Here is a 17,956-nt window from a genome sequence, read left to right as displayed (position 1 = left end):
GAATTAAAATAGGGGAATCAAAATGAATTAAAGCCTTAGAATCCCATGCAGATTTTAAGAAAAGTTGGGTCTATTATGCAACTTAAAACCGGTTCACAAGAACTGTAGTTTAAAATTCAGTGAACCGATTAAAAAATCCAAACTTATTTATAAAACTTGACCCAACCCATTTTAAAAATTGAAAAAACTGTTTCTTAAAACCGGTACGATATCAGGTACCCAGTATTGCTTCTCCCCAAAACTCTAACCGCATAAGATTGCGATTTTCTACTTCCTCTTCCTCAAGTAAAGAGAAGAAAAGCAAAACGCAGAAGCTCAAAAAAGTTGAAGCAACAAAGTAGCAAATTTCCACCCCTACATATGAAGTTCATTTCCGAAGAACGCAAGCACTTTCATGAAGATTGCTCAACTTTGATTTTGGTTTGTATTACTTTCTAGGGTTTACGTTTACCCCTTCTATTTTTCCAATTCATTCAAATTAGGGTTTGATCAAATTCTTGTGTTTTTTTTTCAGCCTGCTGTTTCTATTGGCAATGTTGGGCAGTTAACAGCGGACCTTTTGGTTTCATCATTGGGTTCTGAGAAAGTTGGTTACTTAGACGATCCTTACGTTCTTCCCTGTGTTGGCAATGACGCTTATGGACCTGTTCCTCAGGGGGATCTTGCACTTCCTCTTGAAGGTGTTTTTTGGTTTGGTTTCCTTTTTAGTTTGTTTTGTTTGGAAGGCTTTGTTTGAGTTTTGAAATGATTTTAAGCTCTTTTTTTAATTGCTTATTTGCAGCTTATGATTCTCCGGCTAATGGTCTCACTATTATACAGCAGAGATCTCCCGTAATTAAGGTATTCACTGAGGTCCTGTTTGTTATGCCTGGACTGTTTCTTGCTCAAACTAAATTGATGGTAGTTAAATCTAATGGCTGTTTGGACAATAAGTTGTTTAGCACTTATAGCATAAGTGTGTATCATCATTTAAGTGCTTATGTATTAACTTTTTCTATAACAAAAGATAAACCAAATGCCAGTTGTTTTCATAAAGCTATTAGTTGTTTTCATAACCTATTATAGAGAGCTTGTGGAAATAAGTGAAAAGTGCTTATGGGCATTGTATAAGCTGTTTCTTTAAGCTCTCTCAAACAGACTCACTAGTGTTTATGCCAGTAAATAAGTCAATCCAAATAGGTCCTAAATGTACTAGCTCTCTGCCCTTTGTAATCTTGAATTTTTCTACTTCTTGTCTCCTAATTTTGTGCTCTCTGTTTTGATGGACATCAATATCCCTTTTGGAAGTAATCCATAGATTATTATAGCTTATTATCAAATGCTCCATTTGTTCCTGTTTTAAGTGTTGTTTTAGGAGTATATCTTTGTTTCTATTAGTTTTAATGCTTGGATTGACACGGTTAAATTTTGAATCTGGAAGGAGAAATTAAAATTGATACATGACATTTGATAGGGAATGATGCTTGAGTTTGCAAAAAACATGGCTGATTTTATTGCCGGAAGCGGAAAGAAGCATGTTATTATTCTCTCCAGCTTAGATTTTGGAAAGTGGCAAAAGGTTGACATGTCAAGGTGAGGGAGTGATATTTTGAATGGATTTCATTCACATACACTGTCAAAGATTATTTACTCTAACAACAGTTATGATTGTGAGTTTATTAAAAACATTTTACTCTAATCATAACTATTTTTTTAGTCATATACTGACATCGTAAAACTGTTTACACCGACATTATATCAAAAGTAACATCATTTTGAGACAATCTTTTTAAATGTAAGTATCAATTTACTTTTGAATACTTTCCATTCTGATATGTCCATGGGCTGCCATATTATAGTGGTTTGCAGATTTATTACCTATCCAGTTCCAACAGCAATGGATCGGATGAAAATTGTGAACAGCTTGGATGGAAGAAGCTTCAAGAGTATGACCCTTCTCAAAAACATTGGAAATATCTTAGTGATTTAGCTGAAGGAAATGCAACTCCGGAAGATACTATTTCTATAGAAGATGAACTAGAAGAAGAAGATTATTATGCTAGCTTGCCTTTCGCTGCACTTTTTTCTTTTCTCAAGGTAATGCATGTCCTCTTAACTTTGATTATATCATATTTCTTTTTCATGTAATAATTTAAACAGGGGAACGAGGAAGGAAAAATGTTTCATCACGTGATACATTTGGTAAATAATTGGCTCCTCTTGCCACGAGCTAGTTTGCGTTTTAAAACTTACAAATTGAAGTGGTTTTATTTACATCACATGTGAATAATACGAGGCTCTGTACCTTGTATCAGGCTAAAGGTTTGAAGGTCACATGCTTGTTATGTTATTGCTCAGAAGGCGACAACACATCTGATGCTTTTCAATTAGCTGATGCAGCATGCAAACTTCTAAAGCCAAGCCACCCTAATTCTGGTGAGTTTTATAGATCTTTGTTTCTTCTTATACTAAGTTAAACAAGCAAAAGTTACAGATTTAATTGTAACTATTAATAACTAGTGAACTGATTTGTTTGCACTTTGGTATTAGAAAAAAGCATAAAAGCTTATTGGTAATATAATTTTGATAATGGCATTTTCCAGGAATTGAAGGTGTCAAATGGCGAGTTCCACTTTCTTGGATGTCTGTATATGGACCACCTCCAGATGTTTCCATCTTCTAAGATTAGGTTAATGTAATTAGTAAAGTTAAACAACGGTTGAAAATGGATATTTTTGTCAAGTTTTTTTACACAACATATCCGTTCGATACATTTTCACACTACAGGTGCTAGTTGTAGTTTCCTATTGGTAGAACTTCAGTTTTGAAGGTTTTTTTTTTTTTTTTGCTTGAGATGGATTTGGAGGTGGTAGTGAATCATTCTTACTAATGTGATGTTTTATGACTTGCGCCCAACTCAGTTAGGCATCATCCTTATGGGTTTGTTATTTTTGTAGTCAGATATGTGCAAACAACACAGTGGCCGGTTGTGCATGAATTATTATATAATTATTAGTGTAAAAAAAGTTATCCTACTATCCGCCATCCTACTTTTGGGGTTGGCCGCTCCGCTATTCGGGATTAATAACTTTGGTTGTGCTCTATGCGTTAGTATCTCTAATGTTTGGAGCTATAGGGCAATTTGTCTAGAGCTCTATTCCTACATATCTTGTGTTAGAATACAATAATTTCTAGTATATTTTGATGATTAAAAAAAAATTAGTTAACTTTTAATTACTATATAATAAAATGCATTCTATACATATTATTGTAGTTATTCTTCTACTATTTTCTCAATACTTGTCATATTTGAAATGGCATTGGAGGTGTAAAAAGTTCCCTCAATATTTTTATCTATCTAATATTAATTGAGTGGAGCGTGTAAATTTTTATTTTTGGGCAAAAGTGGTGCGTTTACATTTTAGAGATGAAAAAATTTAAATAACAATGTTTATAAAAAAAATTACATAAAAAACAAGGTTTTCAGAAAATTTACCAAAGTGTCTAGGTTTTGCAGGACCCCCTAGAGTATGCGCCAAACCATTTGGCGCATTAGTATAAATTTTTTTGAATTAGCCAATTCATTTGGCGTATATGTGTTTGTGAAAAGTAAAAAAAAATAAAAAAAAAATAAAAAAATCCACATTTGCGCCAAACCATATGGCGCATACTCCTAATTTTTGTACTAATGCGCCAATTCATTTGGCGCATACTCCAGGGGGTCATCAAAACCTAGACACTTTGGTAAATTCTTTGAAAAACTTGTTTTTTTGTAATTTTTTTTTTAAACCTTGTTATTTAATTTTTTTTTTCCATTTTTAGAACCCATTAATCTTGATAATGGCTATTTGTTATAATTATTGATTTAAATATCTCTTTCACAATGCAAACAACTTGTTTTCTGTTTGGTTTGGTGGTGGAAGTGACATTCTTCCAATGATGTTAAAACCTAGTTGGAGGGTTGAAGTGACTGGTTCAATCGGTTAAATTAGGAATTTGAGCTAGTTTTGGTCCATCATTAATCTGCTCAAACAAGGGAGGAGGTTTTGAGCCCGTTTGTTTTGGCTTTTTTTTAAAATGATTTTTATAGTGTTACTAAATTTTGTGAAACTTTTTTTTACAAAGAAACTTTTTATAAAAGCTTCAAATGAAAATTTTGTTTAAATAGTTATTCTTAAAATATGATTTTAGGTATTTCATCTATTTATGGGGAAAAAATTTGGATATCAAAATTTCAAAAAATCACTTAATTTTGAAGTTATTTCAAATAGATTTCCATAAAAATCATTTTTGAAATACAACTTTTTTAAAAAATTATTATTTTGACTAAGTTTTGGTCTTCAATTATGTATGTTTATGTTATAGGATGTCAAATTAAGTGTTTCATTTTAGAAAAAACGAACATAAAAAAACTTGTAATATTTTGAAAAATGGTTTTAGAAAATCTATTTTCAAAAATACAAAGAAAAAATCCATTTTTTTAAAGCTGAAACAAACGGGCCCTTTCTCTTGCCACTTCTTTCCTGGTTTAATGCATATTTTTAGGGGAAGATTGTTTTTAGGGGGGGATTGTTGCATGTCTCTATAACATGCAGGGGGAATACCCTTAATACGGTTATTTTGTTGTTTTTCTTATCGCTTTTGTTTATTATTGTTTATTGAGTCTCCCTCATGATTGTACATCCTCTGAATCAAGATTGAAATCAATTTGTTATTTCGCTTTAGCATGCATAAAACAATGGTTATGTTTGAACTTGATCACGATGCTCTAAGTCAATTGCATGAGTCGATGGAATAAAAATTATATATGTTTTTTATTCTAGTTAAGTGCAAAGAAAAATCTCAAAGCACTTTTAAAAATATAAAAAATTGAGATTTTGTGTTTGATTCGAATCAATCTAATCAAACACACATTTTGATTCAAATCAAATTTAACAGGGGCGAAACAAACCTTTTTAAACAATTTGATTCATATCAGGTTTTGTACACAACTCAAATCAACCAATTTTTTGGCCGTCTCTGCTCAATTTGATTCGAATCAAACTTTACACATGATTTGAATCAATATTTTATCTTTTTTCTCAAGGGCCTGTTACAGTTGGTTCGAATCAGATTTTGGACATGATTCGAATCACTAGGTCTTTGATTCAATTCATGCTTTGCACTTGAATCATGTATTGCTCTTGATTCGAATCTTACTAACTTTTATCACTCTTTTTTTATTCCATTCACTTGCTCACTTGACTCGGACCATGTATTGCTCTTGATTCAAATCTAACTAACTTTTATCACACTTTTTTTTTTGCTCAATATCAAGCACATATAAAATATTTTGTCAACACGTTTCATGAAACAAATTTTATAATCATTTTGTGATTTTCTGTGAAATCAACTCTTTCTCATTTTGAAAAGTTCAATACCCTTGCATTCGAATTTTTTCCATCTTTAACCTTAGTTTTATTTCCAAATCTTAATAATGAGAGATTTGTGATAGATTGATGGAGACATCGTCTTGAAACTAACCGTTCTTGAAGATTGGGTAAAGATTTTAAAGTTTTGCAAGTTTGACGAGTTGTCATTGGTGCTGACAAATTCTAGTGTGAAAAGAAGGAGACTCTTCTCTCCAAATTGCCTTAGTAGTGACTGTGTGGAAGGCTACAGATAAGGTGGATTTCTTCTCATATCTTTGGACAATTCACCGCTCAAGGTATCGGTAGGATCAAAGAGTTGATTGCTATAAACAAAGACTTATAGTAGAATTGGTGATATTGGAAGATTCTTTAAGCGTTAATCGAGTAAAAAAAGAGCAGAAGAGTTTGGCGTGAAGATGTATACAAGTCAAGATCCAGATTGAAGATTTATTTTCTTCAGCATTATTGTGGATCATTGATCGTATGAACTCTTGACATATTTTCCAAAATAAAAGGAAATATGTAGGTTCCGATGAGAAACCATTGAAGAGTGCACGTAGACTCACGTGAGGACGACAAAGTTGAAGCATTATAAATTCTTATGTCTTCTCTCTCTCTCTCTCTCTCTCTCTCTCTCTCTCTCTCTCTCTCTCTCTCTCTTTTACTTTTGCATTTAAATTTTGTAGTATATAACATGCCTAGGTTTTATATTCTCAGAGTGGTTCATCGTTTATTTCATTGATAATGATTTGTTGCTTAAGATTAGGTTTTATTGGGATTGGCACCTAATCGAGCTTTCGTGGTGATTAAAATTTGAGAAACTTGTTGAGTTTAGAATTTGCACATTGAATCATTGTATAATCACTTCTCGTGAAACATACAATTGGTATCAATTGAATACCTTGTGTATCATCATTAGATCATTCATGATATTTGTAAATTGATTAGGTGCTTATGCAAAACAATTTCTATTCGAGTAATATTCTCACATTTTTGCTCTAAACATTTCCGCGTGCAACTCTGAAAACCTCTGATAATTCATTTTTAAAAAATCGGTTGAAGTTTATTTTTTAAAGTCTATTGACCCCCTCTAGACTATTTTCTTACTTCCTATTCTCACCCAACAACCCGACACCCCCACACGGAGGTTGCTATTACCTTTATGCCCTTACTAAGTATTTTTCGAATTTTTTATGCATTTATTGGATTTTTTTTGAAGAAATACCAAAAATTTCCAGTAAAAACACATTGATTTCTAGTAAATGTTTGAAGACATACTAGATTTTTCGAAATGTTTTGTAGTTTTCCGAAATTTAGAAAATTGGCGATAGTTCATATTTGATAGGTAATTTTTTTTAAACACTATTAGATTTTTCAAAAAATCCAAAAAACTACAACACTTTTTAAAAACTCGACAATGTTAATTTTTTTTTTTTTGCTCATTGAATAAGAACTACCATTTTTCAAAAATCTGGAAAATTACCAAATATGTCAAATCTATCAAAAATTTCGGTTTGTTAAATTTATTTTTAAAAAATTGGTAAAAATGCATACCAGACTTTTTATATATACTATCAGATATTTTGATTTGTACCAGACTTTTTATTTGTTCTACCAGATTTTTCGTCTGAACTTTTTGACAAAACTTTGATAAAGGTAATATGAGTATTATGGAAATATGTAGGGGGTGTCAGGTCAAAGTGTACGGTGGCAGGATAAAATCTTGCCATATGTATATTAAATTTTTTTACAAGAGAATTTGATCAGTCACCCTTCCAATTAAACTTGGCACCCCTATTTTTTTATAATATCAAAAACATCTCTGTCTAAAAAAATTATGCAAAAAATTCTGATAGCATAATAAAAATGTGGTATCAATACAAAAAATATGGTAGGTCAATATAGAAATTCGGTATTATTTTTACTGATTTTTTCAAAAACACTAGTGAACCAAATTTTATCGGAGTATTTCAAAAGCACTAGAAACAACCATATTTTTTCCATAAACTTGGAAATTTCGGTAGTGTTAATTTACTGGTTTTTACAAAAAAAAATTAGATTATCAGTTTTTTAAAAAGCTGTAGTGATTACTAGAGTTTTTCCATAACCCTAAAAATTTCGGTAGTGTTAAATTTTCAACCGTTGGAATTTTCCCGACACTTTTGTAGGATTGTGATTGCACTGACAATTTTTTTGTGGTCCATATTTATTTCTAACTTGTATAAATGCCTGATATGTTGTTAAAAAATATCTCACAATGTCTGAATATTGGTATCCCGGGTTTGTGTAATTTAATGGTGTGAAACCTCCAATAGATTTTAGGCTCATAGAGGACACACGTCTCATTGTTATGAAATTCAAATTGGATAATCTTATGCACCATACCAACAATAGAAAGGTGGTTAAGATCGAGTATTGTTTGCCATCAATCGACAATGAAGAGAAGATTGATTTCACTAAGTTTGAGTTGAAGACAATGAAGATTTAAAATTCATGTGGAGTACATATCATTGATAAGAAACAAAGGGTCTGATCAAGGTGGAAGCGACAATTGCGAGATGTGGCAACGATATTATCATGACGTTGAAACATCCTGAATCATCTAATAATGTTTAAGTTTTGATTATGTTATTTTCTTGTTAAGTTATGTTATGAAATGTTCGTGTTAAGTAATGTAATGCTAATTTTATTCTAATGAAATATTAACAAAAGATAAGATAAGATGTCAATAATATACAAATAATTTCAGCAACATCAAAACATAAACAAACTAATAAAATCTACACAGGTCCACCACAGGCTGTGTGTGCTATTTGTGATGCTAAAGCATACATCTCACATCTGGATTTTCCAAACCCACAATGTTATCTCAAAAAAGTGATATCCTCTATAGTTAGCGCTGGTCAGTCATACTAGATGGAGACGGTGACACATCATCGGAAGGTCCTACATCATGGAAAGTCCAACATTATGAGTAGGCCGAGCAAGTGGGTGATGCAAGGGAGTAATATTATAACATACCACCCTAAGTAACCATCCTCACACTGCCTAGGAAACAAAACCTCGACTACATTATCTCTAATAGCAATGACACTGTTGACAATGTTAAACATAAATCTATCAATTCCCCCAGGTGGCACAACAAGGACTAGTAGAGGGATTCCTTGAACATACCCAAACTGGTGCAGACACCTCTCATACAAATATCTAGCCACTGAAATCTCCCATCGCAAATAGCCAGAAAATAAGATAGTGTCACCAAAGTCTTGATGCAATCTATGCTCTATGTAGGGTGTCCATATGACTGTCTGCGACCAACACATCGATCCTCCATTTGTAAGTCTGGAGACCTACTGGATGTGAATGTTTGGACCTCCATCTGGTGGCCCATGGAGAGCTAGTGATAGGAACACAAACACGTCTGTCACAAATGAATGACAAATGCTCGTATATCCAACACTACACAAGAAGAAGAAATTACTTATGCAAAATGTATTTCATAAATAATAACTAAATAAATAAAACATAGTAAATATTCATACATGAAATAAACTCATATAACTAATAAACTACCTCGTCCCAAAGTAGCACACCCCATGCCCAATCAACATGCTTAAGCTCAATAAACATGGAGATGTATCTGGGATCGACATCAAAAACAATTTCTCCGACCTCATCAGGCATTTAGACATTAGATAATTTCTTGAACTAGTCCCATGAATGGACACCTTCAACGGAATAATGTCCTGTAACAATTAAAGTAATAACATCACTTATTTTTAATTACTTAGTAATAAATAAAAAACTTAAAATAAAATATTTATACCCCTCTTTGTCATAGTCTAAATTCCACATGATTGGAGTACGCGGTGAGCAAGGTACAATCACTAGGCCCTCCAAGGAAGCCCCCATCCGTGTGTACAAACAACTCCGTATTAGCCTGAGTCGTCATCCTCGTCTCAACATGATCCTCCACCTTTGTATCAGCCTCAACAGTCACCTCTATGTCAGTCTAAGCCTCCACATCAGTGTCAGCTTGAGCCTTTGTATCTTCTTGAGCTGTTGTCTCTACATCATCAATAATAGCAACATCGAACTCTAAATCAAATTCTCTGCCCCGTCCAACTCAACCTCCTCTGGGTTGTAAGGATGCAGGGCCGGCCCTGTGGGGGTGCAAAGAGCGCTACCGCACAGGGCCTCCAAATTTAAAGGGGTACTGTAACGACCGTTTTTCTTTAATTATTTATTTATGTGAATTAATTGTGCATTATGTGTTAATTATATGTTTAATTGATTTTATGTTGTTTTATTTGGGGATTATTAGTAATAATATAAGATAGTAAGTGTTGTTGATAATTGGGCCTAAGTCGGTATTAGTAAGTGAGGGGTGTTAGTTAGAGCCCATTAGTAATTTAAGATAGTAAGGGTTTAACTAAAACAAGGGTTTTAGAGAAAATAGAAATTTGAAGTTCATTTTGGGGTTTTGGTGAAAGAAGAGAAGAGTAGAGTGAAGAGAAAGAGGGGAATCTCAAGATTGAAGCTAGAGTTGTCTTCAATCCAAACCTAAGGTAAGGGTGGGATTCTTTCATGCTAAAGGGATGTATGATGATGTTTTGGGTGGGATTTAATTGTATGTTGCATCCATGGAAGTTGTGTAGAAATTGAATAGAGATTGTTAGGGTTTATGAACAATTGCTTGATTTGATGATTTAGAATGTGTTTAAATTGATGTTATGATGTTATAAGACCCATAATATGTGTTGTATTTGTGTTTATACCATGTATTCTGTGATTGTTCGTGATGTTTGATGTTTTCCAACTTGATTGGGTTGAGTTTAGGGGTTTTGGGATGGGTTTCGTATGCTGTTTTCTGTGTTTGGGGTTTTCTGAAAACCGCCAGTTCACGCCGCGAACCCTTGTACGCACCGCGAACCCTTGGCAGAAACTTTGGAAATTCTGGATCTGCTCAGTTTACGCCGCGACCCCTTGTTGGCGCCGCGAACTGCTTGGCAGAAAGTTGGAGATTTTTGGATTCACTCAGTTCGCGCCGCGACCCCCTGTTGGCGCCGCGAACCCTGTTTTGCAGAATTTTTCCTAAACTTTGAAATGATGTATCTTTTGAACCGTAACTCCTTTTTAAGTGCCGTTTGAACCTACGTGAAGCCCTAATTGATGTCTTTCCGTTGAATATGCTTAGTGTAACTTTGAATACTCTTAGAATCTTCTTGCATTGGATTTTGTTGACATTGGATATCCGGAATTGATTATGTCGTTTAAGTTGATCATGTCATTTACGTGGATTGTGTTGTTCAAGTCGATTATGTCGTTAAGTGTGATTGTGAATGTGCATCATTGAGTCACATTCATTGCATTGTTTGAGACGGCCCTAGTGGCAAATGTTTGAGACGGCCCTTGTGGCGAATGTTTGAGACGGCCCAATGGCAATTGTTTGAGACGGAAGTTTTACTCCAATGGTACCACATGCATCTGCATTGTTCGAGTTGCATAAGTAAAGTCGTGTGATGAGTCGTATTTGAATATTTGTGTGTGCATAACATGAATGTTATCTTGTGTCGATTCGAATGGTTGTTTCGTTGAGCATATGTGATAAATGCTTATGTATGCCTTAATTGAGATTGATATTATTGTTGTCGGTAAGATGTTGAATGATGTGAATAGTAGTAAGTGATATATGTTGAGAAGTGGTGACCGATGTATGATTATTTCTCCGCTTTGAATGTTATCATACGCTTCTTTATAATGAATGATATCTCACCCCTTCTGTTTGAATGTTGCCCTCCGTTGGTAACGTGCAGGTAATGACGCGGAGTAGTCGTGTACCTATAGCTCGAGTCGGTGTGTGTCGATGCTCTGATACGTAGCACTCGGGGAACGTTGGATTACTTGTTTACGTCTTGTTTCTTGTGTTTATCCTTGTTGAACTTTGTCCTTATGTTATGCTAAGACTTGTTAGATGTATTGAGCCGTGTTTGGCCTTGACATTATGAGTTGTATTGTTGTTGACTTATGATTTTCCGCTGCGATGCAAGTACTTAATTTGATGGCAATGATTAATGATTTCGATATTGTTCTCCTACATGTGTGCTATGTATCTAAGTGATTGAGCATGATGTATGTATGTGATTTTGTGGCTTTAAATGTGACGCTCCGAATCGTTATGTTCTATTTGCTTGAAATTTTGTACTCTGATATTCCTCTTTATTGCGGGGTAGATTTGGGGTGTTACATTAGTGGTATCAGAGCAGGTCGGTCTTGTCCGGCCATGTGTCGTGTCGTAGTGTAGTCTAACAAGCGTATATTGTTGTTTGTGCTGATTGCTTTTGTGTTGTAGTGAAGACTTGTGATGGCTGGGAGGAATGATGCTGCGATAGCTGCTGCTTTGGAAGCAATGGCTCAAGTTTTGGAGAACCAACAGCATGGTGGAGAAAGTGATGCTTCTCGGAGTTTGGCTACCTTCCAAAGAGAGAACCCTCCTGTGTTTAAGGGAACTTATGATCCTGATGGCGCTTTGACATGGCTTAAGGAGATTGAGAGGATTTTCCGTGTCATGGATTGCACTCCTGAACAGAAGGTTCGGTATGGGACTCATATGCTAGCAGTTGAGGCGGATGATTGGTGGCTAGAGACCCGTAGGAGATTGGAAGCGAGTGGTGAAGAGATCTCTTGGATTGTGTTTCGCATGGAGTTCTTAAGGAAGTACTTTCCTGAAGATGTCCGTGGCAAGAAGGAAATTGAATTCCTTGAGCTAAGTCAAGGGAACAAATCTGTTGTGGAGTATGCTGCTAAGTTTGGTGAGTTGGCAAAGTTTTACCAACACTATGATGGGCCGAATGGTGAGTTTTCCAAGTGCATTAAGTTTGAGAACGGTTTGCACCCGGAAATCAAGAAAGCGATTAGTTACCAGAAGATTCGTATCTTTGCTGATTTGGTTGATTATTGTCGGATATATGAAGAGGATAACAATGCTCATTATCGTGTGATAAGTGAGAAGAGGGGAAAGGGTTATCAAGGTCGTGGTAAGCCTTATGAAGCTTCGAGTGGAAAGGGCAAGCAGAAAACGGTTGAGGGTAAGAGAACTAGTGGGGGAGATGCTCCTGCTGGTATTGTGTGCTTCAAGTGTGGCAAGGTTGGTCACAAGAGCACGTCGTGTAATGTTGATGCTAGAAGATGCTACCGTTGTGGGAAGTTTGGTCATGCATCGTCCGATTGTACGCATAAGGATATGGTGTGTTTCAACTGTGGTGAAGAAGGCCATATTGGAAGCAAGTGTCAGAAGCCCAAGAAGGAGCAATCTAGTGGAAAGGTGTTTGCCTTGTCGGGAACTCAGACCACTAGTGAGGATTCGCTCATCAGAGGTACTTGTTTCATTAATAGCATTCCTTTAATTACTATTATTGATACCGGTGCTTCTCATTGCTTTATATCTGCTGATTGTGTTAATCGATTGGGTCTTGTGCTGTCTGCTATGAACGGAGAGATGGTTGTCGATACTCCGGCTAAGGGTTCGGTGACCACTTCTCTTGTGTGTTTGAAGTGTCTAGTGTCGATTTTTGACAGAGACTTCCTTGTTGATTTTGTGTGCTTGCCGTTGAGAGGTTTGGATGTGATCTTAGGGATGAACTGGTTAGAGCATAACCGTGTTCACATCAACTGCTATGATAAGTCTGTGAGGTTTTCTTCTCCTGAAGAGGAAGGCTTAAAGTTGTTATCGGCCAGACAGTTTCGTTTGTTGATGAAAGAAGATGTTCAAGTGTTCGCGTTGTTTGCTTCGATGTCTGTTGAGAATCAGGCTGTAATAGAAAGGTTGAAGGTAGTATGTGAATTTCCTGAAGTTTTCCCTGATGAAATTCCCGATGTACCGACTGAGAGAGAAGTTGAGTTCTCCATTGATCTTGTACCTGGTACTAGACCTGTGTCTATGGCACCGTACAGGATGTCTGCTTTAGAATTGTCTGAATTGAAGAAGCAGTTGGAAGAGTTGCTTGAGAAGAGGTTTGTGAGACCTAGTGTGTCGCCGTGGGGAGCTCCAGTGTTATTGGTTAAGAAGAAAGATGGAAGTATGAGACTTTGTATTGATTATCGTCAGTTGAATAAGGTGACAATCAAGAACAAGTATCCGCTTCCAAGAATTGATGACTTGATGGATCAATTGGTTGGTGCTCGTGTGTTTAGCAAGATCGATTTGAGGTCGGGCTACCATCAGATTAAAGTGAAAGATGAGGACATGCAGAAGACGGCTTTCAGAACACGTTATGGACATTATGAGTATTTCGTGATGCCCTTTGGTGTTACTAATGCACCTGGAGTATTTATGGAGTACATGAACCGCATTTTCCATGAGTATCTGGACCGTTTCGTGGTGGTGTTCATTGATGATATTTTGATTTACTCTAAATCAGAATCAGATCATGCTGAGCATTTGAAGTTGGTATTGCAAGTCTTGAAAGAGAAGAAGTTGTATGCTAAGTTGTCCAAGTGTGAGTTTTGGTTGAAAGAGGTTAGTTTTCTGGGGCATGTCATCTCGAGTGATGGTATTGCCGTGGATCCGTCTAAGGTTGATGCCGTGTTGAGATGGGATACTCCTAAGTCGGCTACCGAGATTCGAAGCTTTTTGGGACTAGCTGGTTATTATAGAAGGTTCATTGAAGGTTTCTCTAAGTTAGCCCTTCCATTGACTAAGTTGACTTGTAAGGGTAAGGCTTTCGTGTGGGATGTTTCTTGTGAAGATAGTTTTACCGAGTTGAAGAAAAGGTTGACGTCGGCACCGATTTTGATATTGCCTAATTCGGAAGAATCGTTTTTGGTTTATTGTGATGCTTCTAAGATGGGTTTAGGAGGTGTGCTCATGCAAAATGGTAAAGTTGTTGCTTATGCATCGAGACAGTTGAGAGTCCATGAGAAGAACTATCCTACGCATGATTTAGAACTTGCTGCTGTAGTGTTCGTGTTGAAGATTTGGAGACATTATCTTTATGGTTCTAGATTTGAAGTCTTTAGCGACCATAAGAGTTTGAAGTATCTGTTTGATCAGAAGGAATTGAATATGAGACAACGAAGGTGGTTAGAACTGTTGAAAGACTACGATTTCAGTTTGAATTATCATCCAGGAAAGGCTAATGTTGTTGTCGATGCTTTGAGTCGCAAGACTTTGCATATGTCGGCAATGATGGTTAAGGAGTTGGAATTAATTGAGCAATTTCGAGATATGAGTTTGGTATGTGAAGTGACTCCTACGAGTGTTCGATTGGGTATGTTGAAGATTAACAATGATTTTCTGGATAGTGTCAGAGAAGCCCAGAAGTTGGATATGAAATTGGTTGATTCGATGATTGGAGTCGATCAAGCTGAGAATGGTGATTTTAAGTTAGATGCGCACGCTGTGTTGAGGTATCGTGATCGGATTTGTATACCTGATGATGTGGATTTGAAAAGATCTATTCTTGAGGAAGGTCATAGGAGTAATCTGAGTATTCATCCCGGAGCTACGAAGATGTACCAAGATTTGAAGAATTTGTTTTGGTGGCCTGGAATGAAGCGTGACATAGCTCAGTTTGTGTATGCATGTTTAACTTGTCAGAAGTCGAAGGTTGAACATCAGAAGCCTGCTGGCTTAATGAAACCGTTAGAAGTTCCTGAATGGAAATGGGATAGTATTTCCATGGATTTTGTAACAAGTTTGCCGAATACCGTGAGAGGACATGATTCGATTTGGGTGATTGTTGATAGGCTTACGAAGTCGGCTCATTTCATACCTATTAACATCACTTATCCGGTTTCGAAGTTGGCGGAAATTTATGTCCGTGTGATTGTGAAGTTGCATGGTGTTCCTTTGTGTATTGTTTCGGATAGAGATCCGAGGTTCACTTCAGATTTTTGGAAGAATTTGCAAGAGGCGTTGGGTTCTAAGTTGAGGTTGAGTTCGGCGTATCATCCTCAGACCGATGGTCAAACGAAGAGAACGATTCAATCTTTGGAGGATTTGTTGAGATCTTGTGTTCTTGAGCAAGGAGGTACGTGGGATACTTATCTTCCATTGATAGAGTTCACATACAACAATAGTTACCATTCGAGTATTGGGATGGCACCTTTTGAAGCGTTGTATGGTCGGAGATGTAGGACTCCGTTGTGTTGGCATGAATCGGGTGAGAGTGTAGTACTTGGACCTGAGATTGTTCGAGAAACTACCGAGAAGGTTAAGTTGATCCGTGAGAAGATGAAGACTTCGCAAAGTAGGCAGAAGAGTTACCATGATAAGAGGAGGAAATATTTGGAATTCCAAGCTGGTGATCATGTATTTCTAAGAGTTACGCCAACGACTGGTGTGGGAAGAGCCTTGAAGTCGAAGAAGCTAACTCCTCGTTTTATTGGACCGTATCAGATTTCTGAGAGAGTTGGTAATGTGGCGTATAGGGTGGCTTTACCGCCTAATCTTTCAAATTTGCATGACGTGTTTCATGTGTTGCAACTTCGAAAGTATGTTTCGGATCCTTCGCATGTGATTCATATGGACGATGTGCAAGTGCGGGATAATCTCACGGTGGAGACTATGCCGATAAGGATTGAGGATCGCGAGACGAAGACGCTTAGAGGCAAAGAAATTGTTTTGGTGAAGGTCGTTTGGTCGGGTGCTACCGGTGAAAGTATGACGTGGGAATTGGAAAGCAAGATGCGCGAGTCGTATCCTGAGTTGTTCGATTGAGGTAATTTTCGAGGACGAAAATATTCTAAGTGGGGGAGAGTTGTAACGACCATTTTTCTCTAATTATTTATTTATGTGAATTAATTGTGCATTATGTGTTAATTATATGTTTAATTGATTTTATGTTGTTTTATTTGGGGATTATTAGTAATAATATAAGATAGTAAGTGTTGTTGATAATTGGGCCTAAGTCGGTATTAGTAAGTGAGGGGTGTTAGTTAGAGCCCATTAGTAATTTAAGATAGTAAGGGTTTAACTAAAACAAGGGTTTTAGAGAAAATAGAAATTTGAAGTTCATTTTGGGGTTTTGGTGAAAGAAGAGAAGAGTAGAGTGAAGAGAAAGAGGGGAATCTCAAGATTGAAGCTAGAGTTGTCTTCAATCCAAACCTAAGGTAAGGGTGAGATTCTTTCATGCTAAAGGGATGTATGATGATGTTTTGGGTGGGATTTAATTGTATGTTGCATCCATGGAAGTTGTGTAGAAATTGAATAGAGATTGTTAGGGTTTATGAACAATTGCTTGATTTGATGATTTAGAATGTGTTTAAATTGATGTTATGATGTTATAAGACCCATAATATGTGTTGTATTTGTGTTTATACCATGTATTCTGTGATTGTTCGTGATGTTTGATGTTTTCCAACTTGATTGGGTTGAGTTTAGGGGTTTTGGGATGGGTTTCGTATGCTGTTTTCTGTGTTTGGGGTTTTCTGAAAACCGCCAGTTCGCGCCGCGAACCCTTGTACGCGCCCGCGAACCCTTGGCAGAAACTTTGGAAATTCTGGATCTGCTCAGTTTGCGCCGCGACCCCTTGTTGGCGCCGCGAACTGCTTGGCAGAAAGTTGGATATTTTTGGATTCACTCAGTTCGCTCCGTGACCCCCTGTTGGCGCCGCGAACCCTGTTTTGCAGAATTTTTCCTAAACTTTGAAATGATGTATCTTTTGAACCGTAACTCCTTTTTAAGTGCCGTTTGAACCTACGTGAAGCCCTAATTAATGTCTTTCCATTGAATATGCTTAGTGTAACTTTGAATACTCTTAGAATCTTCTTGCATTGGATTTTGTTGACATTGGATATCCGGAATTGATTATGTCGTTTAAGTTGATCATGTCGTTTACGTGGATTGTGTTGTTCAAGTCGATTATGTCGTTAAGTGTGATTGTGAATGTGCATCATTGAGTCACATTCATTGCATTGTTTGAGACGGCCCTAGTGGCAAATGTTTGAGACGGCCCTTGTGGCGAATGTTTGAGACGGCCCAATGGCAATTGTTTGAGACGGGAGTTTTACTCCAATGGTACCACATGCATCTGCATTGTTCGAGTTGCATAAGTAAAGTCGTGTGATGAGTCGTATTTGAATATTTGTGTGTGCATAACATGAATGTTATCTTGTGTCGATTCGAATGGTTTTTTCGTTGAGCATATGTGATAAATGCCTATGTATGCCTTAATTGAGATTGATATTATTGTTGTCGGTAAGATGTTGAATGATGTGAATAGTAGTAAGTGATATATGTTGAGAAGTGGTGACCGATGTATGATTATTTCTCCGCTTTGAATGTTATCACACGCTTCTTTATAATGAATGATATCTCACCCCTTCTGTTTGAATGTTGCCCTCCGTTGGTAACGTGCAGGTAATGACGCGGAGTAGTCGTGTACCTATAGCTCGAGTCGGTGTGTGTCGATGCTCTGATACGTAGCACTCGGGGAACGTTGGATTACTTGTTTACGTCTTGTTTCTTGTGTTTATCCTTGTTGAACTTTGTCCTTATGTTATGCTAAGACTTGTTAGATGTATTGAGCCGTGTTTGGCCTTGACATTATGAGTTGTATTGTTGT

General features: G+C 36.5%; 1 protein-coding gene across 1 annotated transcript; it reads left to right on the top strand.

Annotated features, from left to right (window-relative positions):
- Window positions 1-213: 213 nt before the first annotated feature.
- LOC131633852 (uncharacterized) lies at window positions 214-2,988 on the top strand. Its single transcript, XM_058904533.1, has 7 exons — window positions 214-420; window positions 515-680; window positions 782-840; window positions 1,454-1,572; window positions 1,839-2,076; window positions 2,295-2,415; window positions 2,583-2,988. Exons 1-7 carry the CDS (start codon window positions 361-363, stop codon window positions 2,660-2,662), a joined length of 843 nt encoding a protein of 280 aa, XP_058760516.1. The 5' UTR covers window positions 214-360; the 3' UTR covers window positions 2,663-2,988.
- The last annotated feature ends 14,968 nt before the right edge of the window (window positions 2,989-17,956 follow it).

The sequence above is a fragment of the Vicia villosa genome, unplaced genomic scaffold (assembly GCF_029867415.1).
Source record: "Vicia villosa cultivar HV-30 ecotype Madison, WI unplaced genomic scaffold, Vvil1.0 ctg.001182F_1_1, whole genome shotgun sequence".
NCBI lineage: Eukaryota > Viridiplantae > Streptophyta > Magnoliopsida > Fabales > Fabaceae > Vicia > Vicia villosa.
The sequence above is the reverse complement of the archived record's forward strand: the minus strand, read 5'-3'. Positions and strand labels throughout refer to the sequence as shown.